This window comes from Papilio machaon, chromosome 12, assembly GCF_912999745.1.
Source record: "Papilio machaon chromosome 12, ilPapMach1.1, whole genome shotgun sequence".
Lineage (NCBI taxonomy): Eukaryota > Metazoa > Arthropoda > Insecta > Lepidoptera > Papilionidae > Papilio > Papilio machaon.
Genome location: NC_059997.1, coordinates 3,945,703 through 3,964,391, shown reverse-complemented (window position 1 = coordinate 3,964,391; position 18,689 = coordinate 3,945,703). Strand labels below are relative to the sequence as shown.

Here is an 18,689-nt window from a genome sequence, read left to right as displayed (position 1 = left end):
CGTAATTTCATTCCCAAGTTGTAATTTTCTTCAATACGTTCTCGAAACTGAACATTTTTCTCTTCATTCATGGAAATAATCCAAGTATGGTCTCTTTAAAAATTCGCCACGAAAACGGGTAAATCCTTCAGATTGTATTATGTAACAAATATTATGTGTGTCAAAGTATATTATTAAAATAAATGTGATAAAACGGAGTTTATTATAGCGATAAAAAAATGTATTCATTGTTTTATTTCTAATGACAAACATATTAGTACATGGCCGGATTCCAACCCAGGACCTGCAGATTGCAAGTCAAGTTCTTAAACCCCCGAGCCATCGCCGCTCTAATAAAAATAAATAAATAAATAAAAATGTGACATGGTAAAATTAAAAGATCCTATTACAACTACAAGTAAAATATGCATATTGTAAAAGACACATTAACATACACTGAAATCGTTTTCTCTCATAATTTTTATTTTATAACATAAATTACTCTCACAGGTTAAGTAAGAATTTGATTTGAGTGCGCTACATTTTTTATATGTAGCGCTGATAAATGAGTGCCGTTGATTGTCTCAGTCTCGTCTAGAGATTGGTGAGGTCGGGCGGGCCGCACCAGCTGGCGATGTGCTGCAGCAGCGCGCCCGCCGCGCCCCCGCCCCCGCTCGCAGCCGCCTTCTTGCACCTCGACCACCATTCGCGATTAGCGCACCGACCTGACATACAATTTACATTTATTTTCTAACATAGATCATAAATGTACTCTAGGCTATCGGATAGGTACACGGTACTTCTATACTAATAATATGTAGAGGAAAGATTTGATTGTTTGTTTGTATTGAATAGACTCAAACTACTGAACCGATTTGAAACATTCTTACACTACTGGGAAGCTACACTATCCCCGTGTGATTTAGGCTATATTTATTATTAGATTGTTTTTTAATTCCGCGCGGACAAAGTTGCAGGCAACAGTTTGCCATAAACTTGTCTGCCTCAATCTACATCACAAAGTCACTAAAAATACCTGAATAATATTTATTTTATAAGTATTGACAGAGAGACATGAAAGTGTAGCTAATAATGATAGAACTATAGTAGATTTGCGTAGCACGAATCGAGGGTATGATCTATGGTAAGTAGATTCCAATTAACGAAATGACGTAAAGGGTATGACAGATACGCTGTCATTTTGAAATGATTCATTATGATAAGGATAACATAAAATTACCATTGGAAAAGGTTACGAGGCGCGTGCCGAGAGGGTAGCCGGTGAGCACACAGCACGGCTCGTCCGGTGCCACGCTCGCCGCGTACAGCCCGCGACTGTCCACCGGCAAAGCCTAATACAAACACATTAAAATGGGCTTACCTGCGTATACAAAAATATGACAATTATAAGTCACTCGGGTAAGTAGATAGTGAATAATGAATTAACTTGTTCAACATCTTGGTCCATGACAACTGAGAGCACCCACTCTCGCGTCTCCTGCAGCGGCGCGCCGCTTATACAGGACTTTTCTAACAGCAATCGATTCTGCGGCCAGTCCGTGACCTCTGCAAAATAATTTATTGAAACAAGTCTTGGCCTTTGACATGACCTTGGTAGTTATGTTTTTTTCATTGAGCTTGTGACAAACCTACTTAAACATACGCTTACTGTCTAAAATTTTAAATTGTCGAAATTTGTTTTTTTATGTAATTAAATTATCGAAGCAAATACTTTACATCACAAACTTGCAAATTTTGCTAAGATATCCCATCACGAAGTATGTCATTAGTGAATCTGTAAGATTTAACAGAATTCTTTAGCAAAAATCCATGATACCGAAATCAGAAAAGCTGAGTAGCTGTTGCGTGTTGTCATCAGCCGCCTCGGCGAGGTCAAGGCAATGGTTGAGCAGGACGAAGGCCTCGCGCGTGCTCGCCGCGCCCTCGGCCCGCACGCATATACCGCACCGCAGGAACGCTACCGACATCACTCAGCCTCAACATTGCATCAATATTTATGAGGGTAAACAGCAAATACGAAGCCAAGTTAATGATGTTGTATGATTGACGACGTTGAATGATTCTTACCGACATCGGCAACTATAATGTCCGTATATCGCGGTAGCGCCCGGGCAACTTTACCCGCTATTTGAGGAACGTGAAGTCCCATTAATAACGTTATGGCCTAAAAATAAAGCAAAAACAACCTTAATTTGATAAGTTTTTCTAATTATCACTAATTTTTAAACCCAAAAAGCATAATGTTTTTAAAATACTTAAGAGAGTCAGTGTCTGCTAAATATTAATTTTGTCAATGATTCGGGGTAGGTACTAATTGTAAAGAATTTCAAGTTCTTATAAATACTTTATTGTAAATAAGCGATTAGAAATACACTTGATATGTTAAGATAATCAATTCTTGCCTGCAGTGATCTATCATCAGCTCCAGCAGCCAACATGACAGCTGCAGCATCTTTAAGCGCTTGCAGCGCTTGCGGCGCGGTCGATGCACGCACAAGCAGCTCGCGGCATACAGCCCCCGCTAACTCCCCGTCGCTGCCTTGCACCACCGCCTCGCCATCGCTCACTAGATACTGACGTAATGAGTCTAATGCTTCGGACAGTGCTTCCGGAACTTCTTCGCTTTCAATGTCGACGCCCTCAACGCGCTAATGATTTATAAAAACATAAGAGCTTTTGGTGATAGAAATAAGTCGACAAGCAAGATCTAGTTCTCGTCTATGACTTCTAAACGCTAATGAAGAAAATAATTCCTAGATATCAAATAGGAAAAAGGCCATAGGCCATAGGCCATAGGAAAAATATTTCAAAAGTATACCGAGTGTGCATTAAATATGTGCGCAGCGTGTCTGAGCGCGTAGTGTGGCGCACTACGGCCGGCGTGCGCGAGGCAGCGCTGCCAGTGGCCGGCGCGCGCCAGCTTGTCCAACGCCGCGCCCTCCGTGCCCTCCCCAACCTCCACCACCGCACCCGGCGCTGTAACCTGCACCACTTCCTCCTCTTCCTCAGACATGTCTACACCTGATGTTTAAGCGCCGTTTATGTATCATTGTTTATGTATCATTTCAATTCGCAACGGTCATAGGATATAAAGTATCCTACCGGAAGCATTTTCCACGTCGCCTTCTGTGAGTGCCGCACGAAGCTGTTCGCCCACCTCGCTCTGATCGATAGCAGAAAATCTAAAATGCATTATATTGGATATTAAAAAATCCGAAAATTATTGAGCTTACTTACCGGTTTGGGATTACCACGGTTCCTGCATCAGATTTAAACTAAAATAACAACTTAAAAATCTCACTTTCACGCCAGACTTGCCGTCGCGCCGGTCGAGTCCAGTCTATCCTTGTAGTGGCTCTCGCTACGTTATATCTCTCACCTCTCCGCGAGCATGTCAGCGGCGGCGCGGCGGCGAGTACCCTCCAGGTGGTCGCGTGCCAAGCGAGCAGCTCGCAGGGCCGCGCGCTCCGCCAGCCGCAGTGCGCCACCTGCCGCCCCAGCAGCGCTCGCACCCAGCAACAGCTGCACCGCCTCCCACCATTCGCCCCTTCCAACGACAAAGTTCTCATAACCGGAAGAGCGGAACAATTTCATACAATGACAATACAACGTTTAAAAAATATAAGTAGCATCACGTTTATGATTGTTACTTGAAACTCTGTGTAAATAGAGGATTACAAAACATATATGAAATCACAATTTTCACAACGAATTAGTGCACCTGTCAGCGTGGTCTGCGGCGCGCCGCAGTAGCGGTGGCACTGCAGCCGGCACGGGCTCAGCGCTATCGGGCAGGTATTCACGAGACACGCGCGATGCGTCCTCCCACATTTCTACGAAAATATACCGATTAAAGAATATGGACAGATGAAACAATGATCTATTGTTAACAATCTAGTAAAATAACTGACCGAGGTCCCTGTAGTGCTGAACGACTTCTGCGGGCCGGTTGGCGCGGATCATTAGTGCTTCGAACTGAACCAAATCACCGCGCTCGGCGGCCACGCGTGCTCCTTCCACCAGTACCTCTTCCACCTGCATTTGTACTATTTACTAAGTTTAATCATCAGAATTTGTTGTAACCATTTCAACATTCCTTTGATTGGTTAACTGGATTTTTTTAGTATTTCAGGAAAAGGAGATCAGCAAGCTCCAACCATTTAAAAATTAGCCCAGTATAAAACCTCAGTTCACTTCCCAGTTTATTTTTAATCATTAATTGATGTTTATAACAACTAGCTGTGGCCCGCGACTCCGACCCGAATTAAAACAAAAAACGTTATAAGTAGCCTATTAATTCTTCCTGACTATGCTCTCTCTAACAAACACAACACAATAGAGAACAGAGAACAGAACAGACAACAGAGAACAGAGAACAGAATCCATCCATCCGTCCATCCGTTCATCCGTTCATCCGTTCATCCGTTCATCCATTCATCCATTCGCATTTATCATATTAGTAAATTTATTATCTCACCATATGCGCGGCGTGAGTCTCGGCGATGTGCAGCGCCCTCTGGTGTTCGCCTTGGTCAAGCCACATGCGCACTGCGTCTTCGGGAGCAGCCGCCCGCAGGTACGCGGCCTCCGCATCCTCGGGCTGCTCCGCCGCCAGCGCCGCGGCCTCGTGCCGCGCCACCTCGCGCCGAGACACCCCACCCCCCACCTCGCTCAGCTCGCTCGCAATGTCCCAACTAGCAACAACAATTAACTTTTCTAAATAACTTTTATGTTAACACAACAAGGTTCTAACAGGAATTTCTTAATTCTTCTAAATTCTTCTTAACATGTGTTGCCTAAATACACCTGGCGATGTCTGTTGTCTAAATCATCCAAATAAAAGTGAGAATACCGTTGCGCCTGCAGAGCCCAACGGGCGCCGACAGCGGCCAAGCCCCTGGCGGCCAGCATGCGCGCGGCGGCGGCGGGCGGCAGCGTGGCGGCCCACTGCAGCGCCACCTGGTGCTGCGCCGCGGCGGGTCCGTGTGCGCGCGCCACACGCTCCGCACTCTCCCACTGCCCGCTCGACTTGTACATTTGAACCGCACTCTTCCACTCACCTACCATGCGCGTTAAAATTATTGCGCATTTGACGACAATTTCTCGTTTTCTTAATGTTACGGGTCGAACTATAAATACCCCTACCAGCTTGTATATAGTATGTCTCGGCGGCGCGCAGGTCCCCCGAGGCGTGCAAAGCCTGCGCGACGTGACGGCGCGTCGCCTCCAGCAAGGAGCTGCGGTGCGCAGCCACCAGTCGTAGCATTGCTTCATATTGGCTTGCCTCCTGACAAACGCTCATTTCCATAAATTATGTAGGTACTAACTCCCTTTACCCTTGTCAAAGAATGGTCATTAGGCGAGTGGGATTATCAAAGAAAGATCACTTTGCACTTAATATTAGGTATTGACACATGCCTTGTACATAGATATAGCTTCGTCCGGCTCTCCTAGAGCGATGTAGATTTGCTCCGCTTTCCTCAATTGTCCCTCCTCCCTCAACTGTTGCGCTAGAGGCAAATAAATATTCCTCGTTTGTTCTTCAGTGAGGTGCGATGCGGCGACTCTCAATCCGTCAGCTATACGGCCCGCCGTATTGTATGCTTTGACACAGCGTTCGGCCATATTGCTAGACGTTAGAACGCTTTCTGCCGTCTCCCAGTCCTAGTTGAAGTCAATTTGATGTTAATACTGACAAAATATTTTGTAACTAGCTGATACTCATAAACATAATACTAAGGAACCAGTTTGAAAGTGTATCTTTAGAGATAATACCTGAGTTGAGATAAAGTGGTCGCCCAATTGCTCGCATTGTACACGTATTGATTCCTTGTCGTCGATAACCTACAGAAATTGCGAAATATTTAAATTTCTGTTTTCTACTCTCCAAGGACGCAGTTTCATTAGTCGATAACACGGAAATCGCATACGGGGTAAAGACCAATGAAAATTATCGGTCGATGTGAAGCAAGTGTCGTGCGGCAACTCAGTTGACATTTGCAATGCGCGGTAAAGAAAAGTAAGGACAGTTAAGGACATTTCCACAATAAGAACATATGCGGTTTCCATCGACTCATGAAAAAGGTTCTCGCATGCGAGCGCAATGGCATGGGGGGGGGGGAACAAAAAATCTTTCGCACCGCACATGACGTAGAACGATCGAGTTATCGACTAATGAAACTGCGCCCTAAAATCGTAACGATTAATATCATCACACAATGAGTTATCTTTGTGACCTGTACAATCTGCAGCGCTTTCTTGTAGAGGTGCGCTTTGAGTGCGGCGTGCAGTGCGGCGCGAGTGTCGCCCGCCTCGATGAGGTGCGGCACCGCGGCGCCCGCCTGCCGCGCGCCCGACAGCCACGCGCCCCACGCACGCTCCAGCTCCGTCACTTGCTCCGGACACGACTGTAACGATATGTGATATTCAACCGATGTCTTTCTTTTTACTTAAGATCATAATACTTTAGTTGTCAAGCCTATTTGGACGATTGGACATTGGATTGGGACATCTAGCGGAAAAATCCTTGAAAACTAGGATTTTCAAAGTATTAACTCATTTTTACCTCTCTTGCTAGCTGGACAGCTCTTGCGTAATTGTGTCCTCTGGCGTAGTACTCTACGGCGGCTTTAGAGTCTCCCCTCTTCTCCGACAATTCTCCCGCCAACTCCCACCATTCCTCCTTTATTCCAGAAGAAAATCCATATTATTTTTTACCGTTAAATTAAATTGATATTTATTCATCTATTATTGATTATATTAGTAGTTATTACAACACCTGAACAAGATGTGTGTGCACAACATGCACGAGTTCATCTTCGCGCAGCAGCGAGGCGTGCGCGAGCAGTGCGGTGGCCGCGCGCCGCACGCGCCCGCCGCGCAGCCACAGCCGCACCGCGCCCCGCACCTCCCCGTCTGCCGCCAGCACCTCGCCCGCCTCCCCCGCGCGCCCTACACATTGTAAAACTTCTGGACCACCTTTCTCATTAAGAATTTAACTTATACCTAACATTTAAAATTCAATTAAAAGCATGTAAACTTTTAAGAAAATTTCGACCTAACAAAGAAAAGCATCAACAAACCAGTAGACATTAAATAATCCATATACTGTCGCTTCATATCCGACGCCTCTGCGGGGAAGTGTTTCTCTGCCAAGGCGATGGCTTCCGGCCACACGTTGTAGCGGCGGTACATGTCCAGCGCGAGTCGCGGCCGGCCCGCGTGCTTCACGTAGCACTCCGCCGCCTCAGACAAATTACCAGCCAAGATGCACAGCTCCGCCTGCACCACCGGACTCGACAGACCTTTAATAATAAAAACGCATGGTCAACTTTAAAAACTCTACAGCAGCAGTACTACTGGATTGCACGAATAGACTTGTTTGTCCAATAGAACACCGTTCACAAAATATGGGTTTAAAAGGGAGGTATTTCAACTTCCGCGTTTTGATATTTATTATTTTGTCCCTAGAATCGAATATGTAACTACATTAAAGGACATTACGAGGCAATTGTTACCAGTAGCCACGTCTCCGTCGCCTTCAGTCGCTGCGAGCTGCAGCGCGTTGTCTAGAAAGAGCGAGCGTGCCTCGTCGCCCGCCTCGCGATAGCATTTTGTAGCTAGCTGAAAGTTAATTATCACGTTGCGGACACCTGCAGTCCTCGATATGCACCAAGCTTAGCATAGCATGAATTAAGTAACATATGTTAAAGTTATATCTATAACGATTTATTAGTGCCGAGGATTAGATTCAGTATGTGGGTTAGGATTACCTGTATATCATGAGCGTTAAGCGCAGTGTCTGCAAGCTGTCTCCATAGAGCAGTGACGTCAGCGCTGCCGCCCACGCCCTCCAAGTACTTGGCGCAAGTCGTCAGATCGCCGCCGTCTAACGCACTATCTAAATTATTAGATACAGTTTGAATAGAGTAATTAAGCCTAACCGGCTTAGATTTTTGAAAGATCTCTTTTTCTCATTTACATGATCCACAACCATATATATCACCTGGTTGTATTTAGAATTTAAATGTACTTAAATCAAGTAATACTAACTGAAAGCAAGACGATGTTCGTCCAGCTGTACGTAGGGCAGCTGGCCGCCTTCGAGCAGCACGCGGCGCGCGCTCACCTCTACCGCGATGCCGCCCTCACACTCCACTGTTTCCACGCTGCCGGGTTCCCACGCGCTGTACCTGACGAACAACACAAACAGGCTTATACAACTGCTAGGCAGTAACGTACAAACACGTAATAATATTGTTCAAGCGCTGAAATTATTGCTGAAATCATTGTCTGCCTAAAAGAGTAAATACAGATAATATTAAGAAGCTAATTAGATACCAGATAAGTAAATGAGTGTGTGTCTGCGCAACAACGGCGTCGCTGTTCTCTATCCACTGCACGAAGCTCACGCCGCGAGCTATCGTTTCCTGCAGCAAACGATAGTGTCTGTGAGATGTCGTAAAATATAACATAACACATGAGAGTGACTGATACTCAACTATTATTAAAATGCCCATTACTACTAAAGTTCGTAAAGTCCAAATTGTTAGTTTTTCAAATTAAAAAATAAGTAGCGAAGGCTAATCACCTTCGCATTTACTCTCTTTGTGAGCCCTTTTAGGGATCGATCATTTTGAGACAGAAGCTTTAGGCGTTGTTCAAATCTGCAGGTATACGTACCTTTTCAGCGGTGTCCAGTCGCAGCAGCGTAAGGTTGCGGCGCGTGTCGCGGTACAGCAGCAGGCGAGCGCTCTCGTTCAGCTCGAGCCAGTCCACGCGCGCCTCGTGCCACCACTGCCCCACCTGCACGCCTGCACACACACACACACACACACACAACACACATTATCATAAAAACAAAATCATATGCACACCCCCACAGACATACTTTTGAGAAGTATATCATAAAATTTCATCACAATAGTCGACATGATAAAAAATAGAAACCTGTAATCAGATCCAGTACAGCGACAGTCTGCTTGTCGAGCAGATAGGCGAGGTGTTTGCGGTCCGCGGAGTGCGTCGGCCCTTCGTTAACGCGCACGCTCAGCACGTGAGGGTTTACGCGCTCTGTCCGCACCTGAACACGTTTATGTTCTAAATACCAAACAATAAAAAGATTCAACCTCAGCAAAAAGTTAGATTTTTATTTAAACGATAAAAATGCCAATTTGACTATGAACTCTAATGTGAGTCTGTTTTTCACAGCACACGGTGAGGTTACATTACCATGTCAAGCCAATAAGCAATAAGCAACTAAGTACTCACAGTGTGCAGAACTTTGTCAAGTCCGTACTCCACAACGCTGAGTTCGCCCGCGCGGTGAAGTAGGCAGGCGCCACCCACCGCCGCGTAGATACGCTCCCCGCTGCCGTTCCACGGGATCTACAAAGTCAATTTAAAGAAAATTCCTTATATTATTTAGAATCCAGCAATAACAATTAGAACATTTTTGTGTCTTATATTTATATACTATTATTAAAGTTACCTCGCTTGTGAGTCCACGAGCTATATCGCAAAGTATCAAAGTTGTGTTGGTCCTACACACTGCATACCAATCGTTACCTAAAAATAGAAAGTCTTTGAATATATTAGGTGTTTTTTTATTATATATATATTTTATTACCTAGTTTGATTAGTAAACATTTATCAATCACTTAGTTCATACTTAAGTAGTTTCATTTTGATTATGAAGAACTTTATATCAATAAATGTCTTGACTTCGTTATGACGCTCAATATATTATTATCAGTGCAACATCTGTACGTACCAATGAATCGTACATTGAATATATCCTGTGCGTAGTTGGTGGTGACCGCAAGCGGTGGCGCGTCGCCCGCCAGCCGGCGCAGCAGCAGCTGGCGCGGGCTCACGTGTTGCACCTCCACACTGTCGCGCCACACCCAGCGCCTACACAACACGTCAACAGTAAATTCTGCAATTTTGCAAAAAAACATTTACAAAACTACCCTCAGTAAAGCTCACCTAAGTACAGCTTCTAGTTGTATTACAGCGCCGGTCTGCGAGGCGAGTGCCAGCCTAGTGCCATCGCCGCTCCAAGCGAGCGCACGCGTCGCATACAGGTGGGGGATGTGGAGAGGGGACAGCTCGATATTGCCAGACTCCTTTACCTCGCCCACCAGGCACCCGTCGAACACGCCGAATGCTATTGTCTAAACCAAAAACATAATATAAAATGTAGATCATCTGGACAGCACCACATAACAATTACACAACGACAAGTGCAATCCTAAATGCAATTTTTCAAATAATACCTGTCCAGAAGGGCTGGCCGCCACGGTGATGAAGTCTTGACGGTCCGGAGGCAGCTGCGGCTCTAAGCTCTGCAGCAGAGCGCCGCGCTGCGCCTCATATATTGAAATGCGACCGTCGCACGACCCCACAATCAACTGTAATGGCGAATGTAATGATGGTTAAAAAAACTACTGATTGATTTAATATATTAAAAAGTAAGCCAAAATATAAACCATTTCCAACCAATTTCAAGCGTTGAAAGCTGCAATATAAATATTTCGATTCTTATTCGCCGTTACTTTCGACTTTAGCGTAAAATATGACAAATATAATGTGGGCTTACATAAGGCAATAAAAGCAAGAGAGTAGTAGGCGGCAAGACATAGCGCAGCAGTAAACGGCCGTTCAGGTATATGGTGCCGTCGACGTGACCGGACGCGAGCGCCGCGTCGCACCGCGACAGCGCTACGCAGCATGAGCCAGCCGACCACATGCTCGAACTCTTATTGCTCTTACAGTCTAGAGACCTTTTTACAAATATAGACTACAGATTTGTTGTAAATGATTTAAACCTGTTTAAAAAATAAGAATTTGTTGGGCGATGTATTGTGCGAGGCGTTATGCGACTCCAAAATAATCTCACTTACTCTGAAGAAACAGAAACTCTAATCTCATAAACATTAACACCACGAAAACACTAATATCGTATCAATAACTTATAATACTATCATTATATTTTATATAAATAGAAATTGTTTTATATTAATATTATTTACCTTATTACCTTATTTTACCATCACTGGTGCCAGTGAAGAAACCAGACTCCCCAGTTAGCAGTTTCAATGGGGCACCAGATAAGGGGAACTTGTTGCATATGACCTTCTTACCGCTCCAGTCGGCGCCCACGCGGTACACGAACACCATGTTGTCGGACTGCGCCACCCCAAGCAACTCCGAATTTTCGCTAAATGATATACCTAATTATAAAAGTAAAAACTATGTGAGGATAAGCTAGCTACGAAAAGACTATATTACAAAGGCTTATTACATAAGAAACAGGTATTAATACTTAAATTTTTAAACTAATAACTTCTAATAAGTGATGCAAAATAAAACGTACTAGTGATAACATAAGACTTTTTTCCAGCAGTGGCATCGGCTGGCTTGGTACTGAATTTATCTCTTCGTGTACCATCGAGATCGAATAATAAAATCTGCCGTTCACTGGTTGCCACGGCCAGCTTCACATTATTTGGAGACCAGCTTAAATCCGCTATCGGAGAGTCACAACCCTGAAAAAAAAATAGCTGGGTACTTAAAAAAAGTAATTAGACCTCAAGAAAAATATTCCTTATGTATTTATTTCACCGACGGAGTAACAGAAAAGAATGATTACCTGCGATTCTAATAAAGTTTTAGAATATTTTAAACGCATTTTTAGATATAGTATTTTTGAAAGAAATGATTAAAGTTTAACTTCGATGTTGATGTTAAATAATTCGTTGCATAGCAACCACCACATGTACTTGGCATGAGGTGCGTATAAATATTTTTAAGCATTGCCTTACTGATTTAATTTTTAACAATTGATCAATATTACTAAAACATACTAATATTCTCACGCGTCCTAATCGTGTCGTAAACGCTTTAATATAAATAATTTCGATTTTTTGTTTTTTATTCCATAGACAAATATAACCCAAAACACAAGTATCCAGACAAATAATTTGAAATGACAACACAACGGAAACTAGTATTGTCAAGTCTTTCACTCAAGTGCTTTTATTTTGAGAAGACGTTGTAAGGTTAGGATTTATTAATTTTTAAAAATCAAATCGATCCGGGCTTTAAAATTACCATCTTTTAATATTTAAGTGAACAAATCCTCAGTTATATTAGTCTATGTGTTAATTTTTATGATATTAGTAATTATTTAATTCTATTTACGAGTTTATTTTTCGGCATAAGCTTTGATGTGTTTGTGACAAGTGATTAAAATAGTTTGGTGAAATTTCAGGACGTCATGCCTTTCGCAAGATTCGTCCAACCTGGGCGAGTGGCCCTGGTGGCCGAAGGCCCATTGAAGGGAAAATTAGTCAGCGTGGTAGATGTCATTGATCAAACGCGTGCACTCGTTGACGGACCCGGCAGCGGCGTCCCCAGGCAACAAATTCGTTTAAACCAGCTTCACTTAACAAAGTTCCGCCTTAAGTTTCCGTTTACAGCACCAACACGTGTCGTAAGAAAAGCGTGGACAGATGAAAAACTAAATGAAAAGTGGGCCGAAAGCCAATGGTCCAAAAAGTTGGAGAACAAAGAGAAACGCGCTCAAATGACAGACTACGACAGGTTCAAGCTGAGCTCAGCGCGGGTAAAGAGGAATCGTGCCAGAACTCCTGTATTTAAGAGTCTGAAGGCCCAAGCGGCGCGCAAAGGCGTCTTTGGCAAGAAGAAAGTACCTAAAGCATCGGTCAAGAAACCCCGCGTAAAAAAAGAAACTTCGGCGAAGAAGCCAGCTAAGAAGTAATTCTTATTTTGTGTCTGAATGAATAAGTGTATGACTTTGAAAGGACTTGTCGGAATAAAGAATTACTTTTAGCTTAACTGTGTCAATTGATTTTTATCCATATATTAATGTCCTATTGAATTGCTTACGAGGTGAGTTTTGTTGTATTATTTATTAAATAAGTTTTTTCTTTACTCAATCTATTTTATGTTCCAGGTACACTTAAGCCAGTTTTATAACAGGTACGAATCAATATAACTATACTATATATTGTTAAGTAATGTCTGTACAAATGCTCACATTAATTCTTTTCCCATGCATTTAAAAGGTTGTTTGTACAATAACTTTATAAAGAATTAAATTTCATTCAAACTTCTCTAGATGAATAATTATTTAGGTACACTCAATCTTGCCCAGGATATATTTTATTGTTGAATTAGAATGATGTAAGACAAATCATTGTGTAATTTTACCCTACCAAAGCCGATACATGTGATGTATAAATCTAGCATGTGTGACTCTGGTTAGGAACATTATCACATTCTGTGTAAGATGCCTTGTTTTGACAAGTCATCCAAGGGTTGAATGTTACATTAAAATTACTATTAACATAACTTAATTATAATTTGATGCATTTCAACATATTTATTGCATTTTTTTTTTTGTTTTAGATGACAACGTCTCAACTTGGTTAGGACTTAATTTATCGAACACAAAGCTTTTGTGAGTACGTTTAATTTCTTTTGTACTAACCATAAAAAAAAAATGTTGTTTGAAATGTTATATGATGAATAAAAAAATAGTCTCGTTCGTATGAACTTCAGTAATGATTTCAAAATTACCAATTTAACTGATTAATAATTTTTACTCTAATATTTTTTTGTTACATAACTATTGGACTTACACATATTATTTTTATTACAGATCATTATAGCAAGACTACTTGGTAATTCTAAAGTTTCAAAGGATCTAGAGTAAAAATGTAAGTACATAAAAATTAATATAAAATACTAAGTAAAAATGCCTTGATTAGTAAATTGAGTTAAATGAATGAAATCAAAGTATTGTAAAATTGGTGCAATTTTTAAACAGAAGTAATAATTTATTGCTAAATGTCTATATTTTCATTTTTTTTTTCAAATGATGAATAAAAAAATAGTCTCGTTCGTATGAACATTAAGTTATGATTTCAAAATTACCAAAAAGACATCTGATAATAATATTTTTCATACATTTCAATAATTGGAACATAATTGTTTTATTGATAAAGCAATGTTTTATTTTACAGAACAAATTTTTAATATTCTGAAGAAAGATGAAGATACGAGGGGAGGTCCAAAAGTTCGCGGAATGGAGGGGATGGAGTGGGGATAGGGTAGCTCGCTTCGTGTCATACTAATTGGGCACTCATAATTAGTATATATATAACATTTCAACCCTATAGTGCCATTCGTTTACGAGTACTCGCCTGCTGAACAAGTCAATCCGGAAGCAAACTGCAACTATGGAGAAAATTGAACATCGCGCTGTGATAAAATTCCTTACCAAGCAAGGAAAAAACGTTCAAACCATTTTAAATGAAATGGAAGCCGTTTATGGAGATCAGTGCCCTGGTAAAACAATGGTTTATAAGTGGCATGGTCTTTTTAAACATGGTCGAGATTCAATTGAAGACGACTCTCGCTCTGGGCGGCCAGCTGACGCCACCACATCAGACATCGTCGAAAAAGTCGAAAAACTTGTACTCGAAGACACACGTTTGAAGAAGAAACAATTATCTGCATTTGTTGGAGTATCAGATACAACTATTTTGCGTATCCTGCACGACCACCTGGGCATGACAAAAGTCAGTGCAAGATGGGTGCCGAGAATGCTCACGCCGCTTCAAAAACAGCAGCGCGTCGACGCGTCTAAGCACTTTTTGGAGTTGTGTGGAGACGAGCCCGTGCAGATTTTGGAGCGGATTGTTACTGGAGATGAAACATGGGTTCATCACTTTGAACCTGAGTCCAAACAGGAGTCCATGCAATGCCACAAAAAGGGTACACCACCTCCCAAAAAATTCAAGGTGTCAGAATCGGCGGGAAAGTTGATGGCCACTGTTTTTTGGGATTGTAAGGGAATATTACTCATTGATTATAAAGAAAAAGGTACCACTATAACCGGAGAATACTACGCACTCATATTAGAAAAGTTAAAGGAATCAATTAAAGAAAAACGTCGAGGAAAATTGGCCAAGGGTGTGTTGCTTTTGCAAGACAACGCGCCGGTTCACAAGAGCCGAGTTGCCATGGCTGCTCTGCACACACATGGGTTCGAACCACTTGTTCACCCACCCTACAGTCCAGACCTGGCTCCTAGCGATTTTTATTTATTTCCAAATTTAAAAAAAGAGCTAAGGGGAAGGAAATTTTCCGACGATAATGAAGTGAAGGAGGCAATTTCGGCCCATTTTGAGGCCAAAGACAAAAAATATTTTTTCGATGGTTTAGAAAAATTAATTCATAGATCGAATAAATGTATTAGACTTAAGGGTGATTATATTGAAAAGGAAAAATAAATTTATTGTTATATTTCATTGACAACCCTTTCATTCCGCGAACTTTTGGACCTCCCCTCGTAGATATAACATGTTATGAAGTCAAATATGATGTAAGTATGTTTAAAGTTATACTAAAAGTTCTTGTTACTTCATTGCATTTATTTTACCCTACCAAAGCCGATGTATGCTATGATAAAACTAGCATGTGTGACTCTGGTTAGGAACATTATCTCACTCTGTGTAAGACATTTGATTTTTATAGCCACATGTCTAAGGGTTGAGTGGCACAAATAAGATTAAATTTTTATAGAAACAAGTTTACAAAGCTCAGATTAATACATTTGAACTAATGATCTAGAAAAAAATATGTAAAGTTTAGATTTTTTTTATTAACATTTAAAATTTTCAAATTAAAGTTATAACTGATCTCTTTGTTCTCAGGTCTATATAAAGAAGTATAAAAAGTCATGCCATGGGAAGTTGAGTTTATTAATAAACAAATTGAAATATTGGACGTCAATAATTACATGTAAGTATACATAATTTGTCAAAGAAAATAAATAATTCTTGTTTCTTTTTCTGAAACCAGGAATGAAAAATCAAAATGGATTATATATGATGAATTAAGTTATCGCCCCAGTCTGAACTAATATGTAGATTGATATTTTACTGACTTTTTATTTTAAATTGACATTTCTATTTTTATATTGGAAAATGTTTATTTACTGACTTCTTATTTTTGTTTTAGCTCAAAAAAAGGACAAAAATTTTAAACTTAACAAGGAAACTTCAAAAGCAGTACTTTGCCACAACTACTTATACAATAATTGAAGTTATACAAGTATGTAACAAATTTCTTTATTATTTATTTATAATAAAAAATAATTAAAACTTTGATTATGCATTATTGCATTACTAGAACAAGACTTTATTTTATGATGATATAATTATCGCCCCAGTCTGATGTTAAAATGTTGATCCGATATCCTGATGTATTCAATATTGTTATCAATTATTTTCGTTATTACTTTTTTTATTTATATTAACATCTTGCTTCAGATTTTACAAGGATTTAAGGAAGAAGACGGTGGTTTATAAAAGAGCTATTAGTGGATAGTGTGTTGACTTTTAATGATTGGAAATCAGGTATGCATAAACAAAATTTATATTTTTAAATAATATATAAGAATATATGTATATAAACAAAAGATTACAAATGATGTTAATTTTATCGCCCCAGTCTGAACAAACACTGTTGATTGATACTGTACTGATTGTTACAAAACAAACATATATTGTTCACTAAATAAGTATATTTATTAAAAGTGCCTTTTTATTGTTTCAGGTTATTAAAAGATATATTGAAGATATGTTATTATGAAATTTTTTTTTAAAGGTACCTTAACTGCACAAAATCTTTGTTTTTTTTTCATATCCATTAAACAAGTAGAGAAGTTATATTTAAATGATGGTATTTACAAGCATATATCATATAATTTTGATGAAAGTTTTATAACTGACTAAATGTTGGTATGCATTCAATATAATAAACATTTATTCCTAAAATATTATAACTTTAATATTTTTGTACAGGTCAAAATAGCTCAATAATTAGGATAGAGTTGATGCAGTTGAAAAAATTTTTAGTTCCAAGGTTAGCATTTTTTTTATTATTTCAGTATTTAGTGTGGCAAATTTGTTTAGATTCAAACTTCTATAGTAAATATAGTACACAAGTAAACTTTTAAATATATTAAATATATCTATCTATATATATAAAAGAAAGTTGTGTTAGTTACGCCATTTATAACTCAAGAACGGCTGAATCGATTTGACTGAAAATTGGTGGGCAGGTAGCTTAGAACCAGGAATAGGACATAGGATAATTTTTACCCCGTTTTCTTTTCTTTTTTTTTTTTATTCCGCGCGGACGGAGTCGCGGGTAAAAGCTAGTAATGTTATAAATTTTATATTATATATTTATGGTAATATTCAAGCACTACATGATGATAAATATAGTTATCCCTGTCTCACAAAACCATGGGGAAAATATGGTATGGTAACAACTGAATGCAATTACATTTTTATCTAACTAATACTTAAATGTAACACAATGTAACAATTTTGTTCTTATTGTTTCAGAAATAGTCAGTGACGTCATGTAACAACTGCATATGAAGGTATTCCATTTGGACTTTTTTTATGTCTAAATTTTAAAATTGTTATTAGAAATTACAAGTTAAAGATACCACCTTACTTGCCTGCCTTGAATTTGTAATACGAAAAATGTTCGTCTATAATTTTATAAAAATAACCTATAGAAGTTCATTCAATGTTGAAAATATTAAAAGTAATCTCCTTAATTTTTAATGATGATAAATATAGTTATCCCTGTCTCACAAACCCATGGGGAACATATGGTATGGTAACAACTGAGAAAAAAAATTATATTATAATTAGCATATAATTGTTTACTTAGTAGCGACTAATTATCATATTTATTTACAGGACTACATACTGCAGTCTACATCTACAATACTTTAGAAAAAGTCTCACATAATGGAAGGTAATTTTTAGTTAGTTTATTTCAATTTCCACTTTTTATTAGCAATTGATATGTACTAAAATTTTCATGATGAATAATCAGACAAGCATATATCTGCAATATCTTTGGAGAATAATTTTGACTGAAGACTTTAACATATTATATTACATGGATCTTTTCTATGAAATAAATTTTAACAAGTTTATATTTTGTTTTCAGGTAAAAGTTAAGAATTCGTGAGCTCCGTTTCACAAAAATTTTAATATCAATTAAATTGTACAATATATTATGTTGCGTAATGTAATAAATGTTTTGAATTTATTTTTTTGTTTCATTGACAACTTTCAAAGGTACTCACTTTGCAATAAACATTAGTGTCTTATTTAATTTATGGGGTAAAAACCTTAATTAGGTCAGTGGAAGTGAAGATATCGCAAAATCTATTTTTGTGTTATCGTTTACCACTTCCACAAAAATGTTTGATATATAAGTCATAAATACTGCATCATTGCCATTGTTTCGTCCAGTTTCACCATTTAACCGTTGTTGAAATCATGGAGTACATTCTCGTAGTCGAATTTGAGTCTCCAAGCGAGGTTACGTCTAAAATTATGGTAAGTAGAAAACATGTCTAGTAGAGCAAGGAAATTTGCTTTTTGCAAATAACTCACTCTATAACTTCATATAAACCAAAATCAATTACAGAACCTACCACTGACGCATCTAATTCAACTAGAAAATCATTTTCAAAACTTGAATGTTTTGTGCAAAAGAATACAAGACGAAATGTTCGAAGTAGATGTGGAAGGTATTAAAATATTGTCTGTACTTGGAGGATC

General features: G+C 39.5%; 2 protein-coding genes and 2 long non-coding RNA genes across 4 annotated transcripts; 3 read left to right on the top strand and 1 right to left on the bottom strand.

Moving 5' to 3' along the window:
• Positions 1–492: 492 nt before the first annotated feature.
• Positions 493–11,692, bottom strand: LOC106711648 (intraflagellar transport protein 172 homolog). Its single transcript, XM_014504016.2, has 35 exons — positions 11,654–11,692; positions 11,378–11,549; positions 11,042–11,234; positions 10,601–10,784; positions 10,278–10,412; positions 9,988–10,175; positions 9,773–9,912; positions 9,491–9,567; positions 9,271–9,387; positions 8,950–9,082; positions 8,683–8,813; positions 8,341–8,429; positions 8,053–8,192; positions 7,773–7,900; positions 7,518–7,623; positions 7,083–7,304; positions 6,779–6,951; positions 6,566–6,682; positions 6,237–6,407; positions 5,776–5,844; positions 5,419–5,664; positions 5,146–5,287; positions 4,853–5,060; positions 4,478–4,694; positions 3,912–4,035; positions 3,722–3,833; positions 3,380–3,547; positions 3,103–3,182; positions 2,819–3,021; positions 2,403–2,648; positions 2,068–2,164; positions 1,817–1,957; positions 1,427–1,545; positions 1,220–1,331; positions 493–704 (listed from the first exon to the last, which is right to left on the bottom strand). Exons 1-35 carry the CDS (start codon positions 11,690–11,692, stop codon positions 574–576), a joined length of 5,070 nt encoding a protein of 1,689 aa, XP_014359502.2. The 3' UTR covers positions 493–573.
• Positions 11,693–11,982: 290 nt separating this feature from the next.
• On the top strand, positions 11,983–12,861 carry LOC106711662 (60S ribosomal protein L14). Its single transcript, XM_014504035.2, has 2 exons — positions 11,983–12,062; positions 12,275–12,861. Exon 2 carries the CDS (start codon positions 12,281–12,283, stop codon positions 12,782–12,784), a length of 504 nt encoding a protein of 167 aa, XP_014359521.1. The 5' UTR covers positions 11,983–12,062; positions 12,275–12,280; the 3' UTR covers positions 12,785–12,861.
• A 3,203-nt stretch (positions 12,862–16,064) lies between these two features.
• LOC123721540 lies at positions 16,065–16,683 on the top strand. The gene is made up of 3 exons (XR_006756258.1): positions 16,065–16,146; positions 16,365–16,451; positions 16,651–16,683. It is a non-coding gene; the product is annotated as an uncharacterized LOC123721540 (long non-coding RNA).
• Positions 16,684–16,864: 181 nt separating this feature from the next.
• On the top strand, positions 16,865–18,147 carry LOC106711672. The gene is made up of 4 exons (XR_006756255.1): positions 16,865–16,959; positions 17,448–17,485; positions 17,814–17,871; positions 18,070–18,147. It is a non-coding gene; the product is annotated as an uncharacterized LOC106711672 (long non-coding RNA).
• Positions 18,148–18,689: the final 542 nt, after the last annotated feature.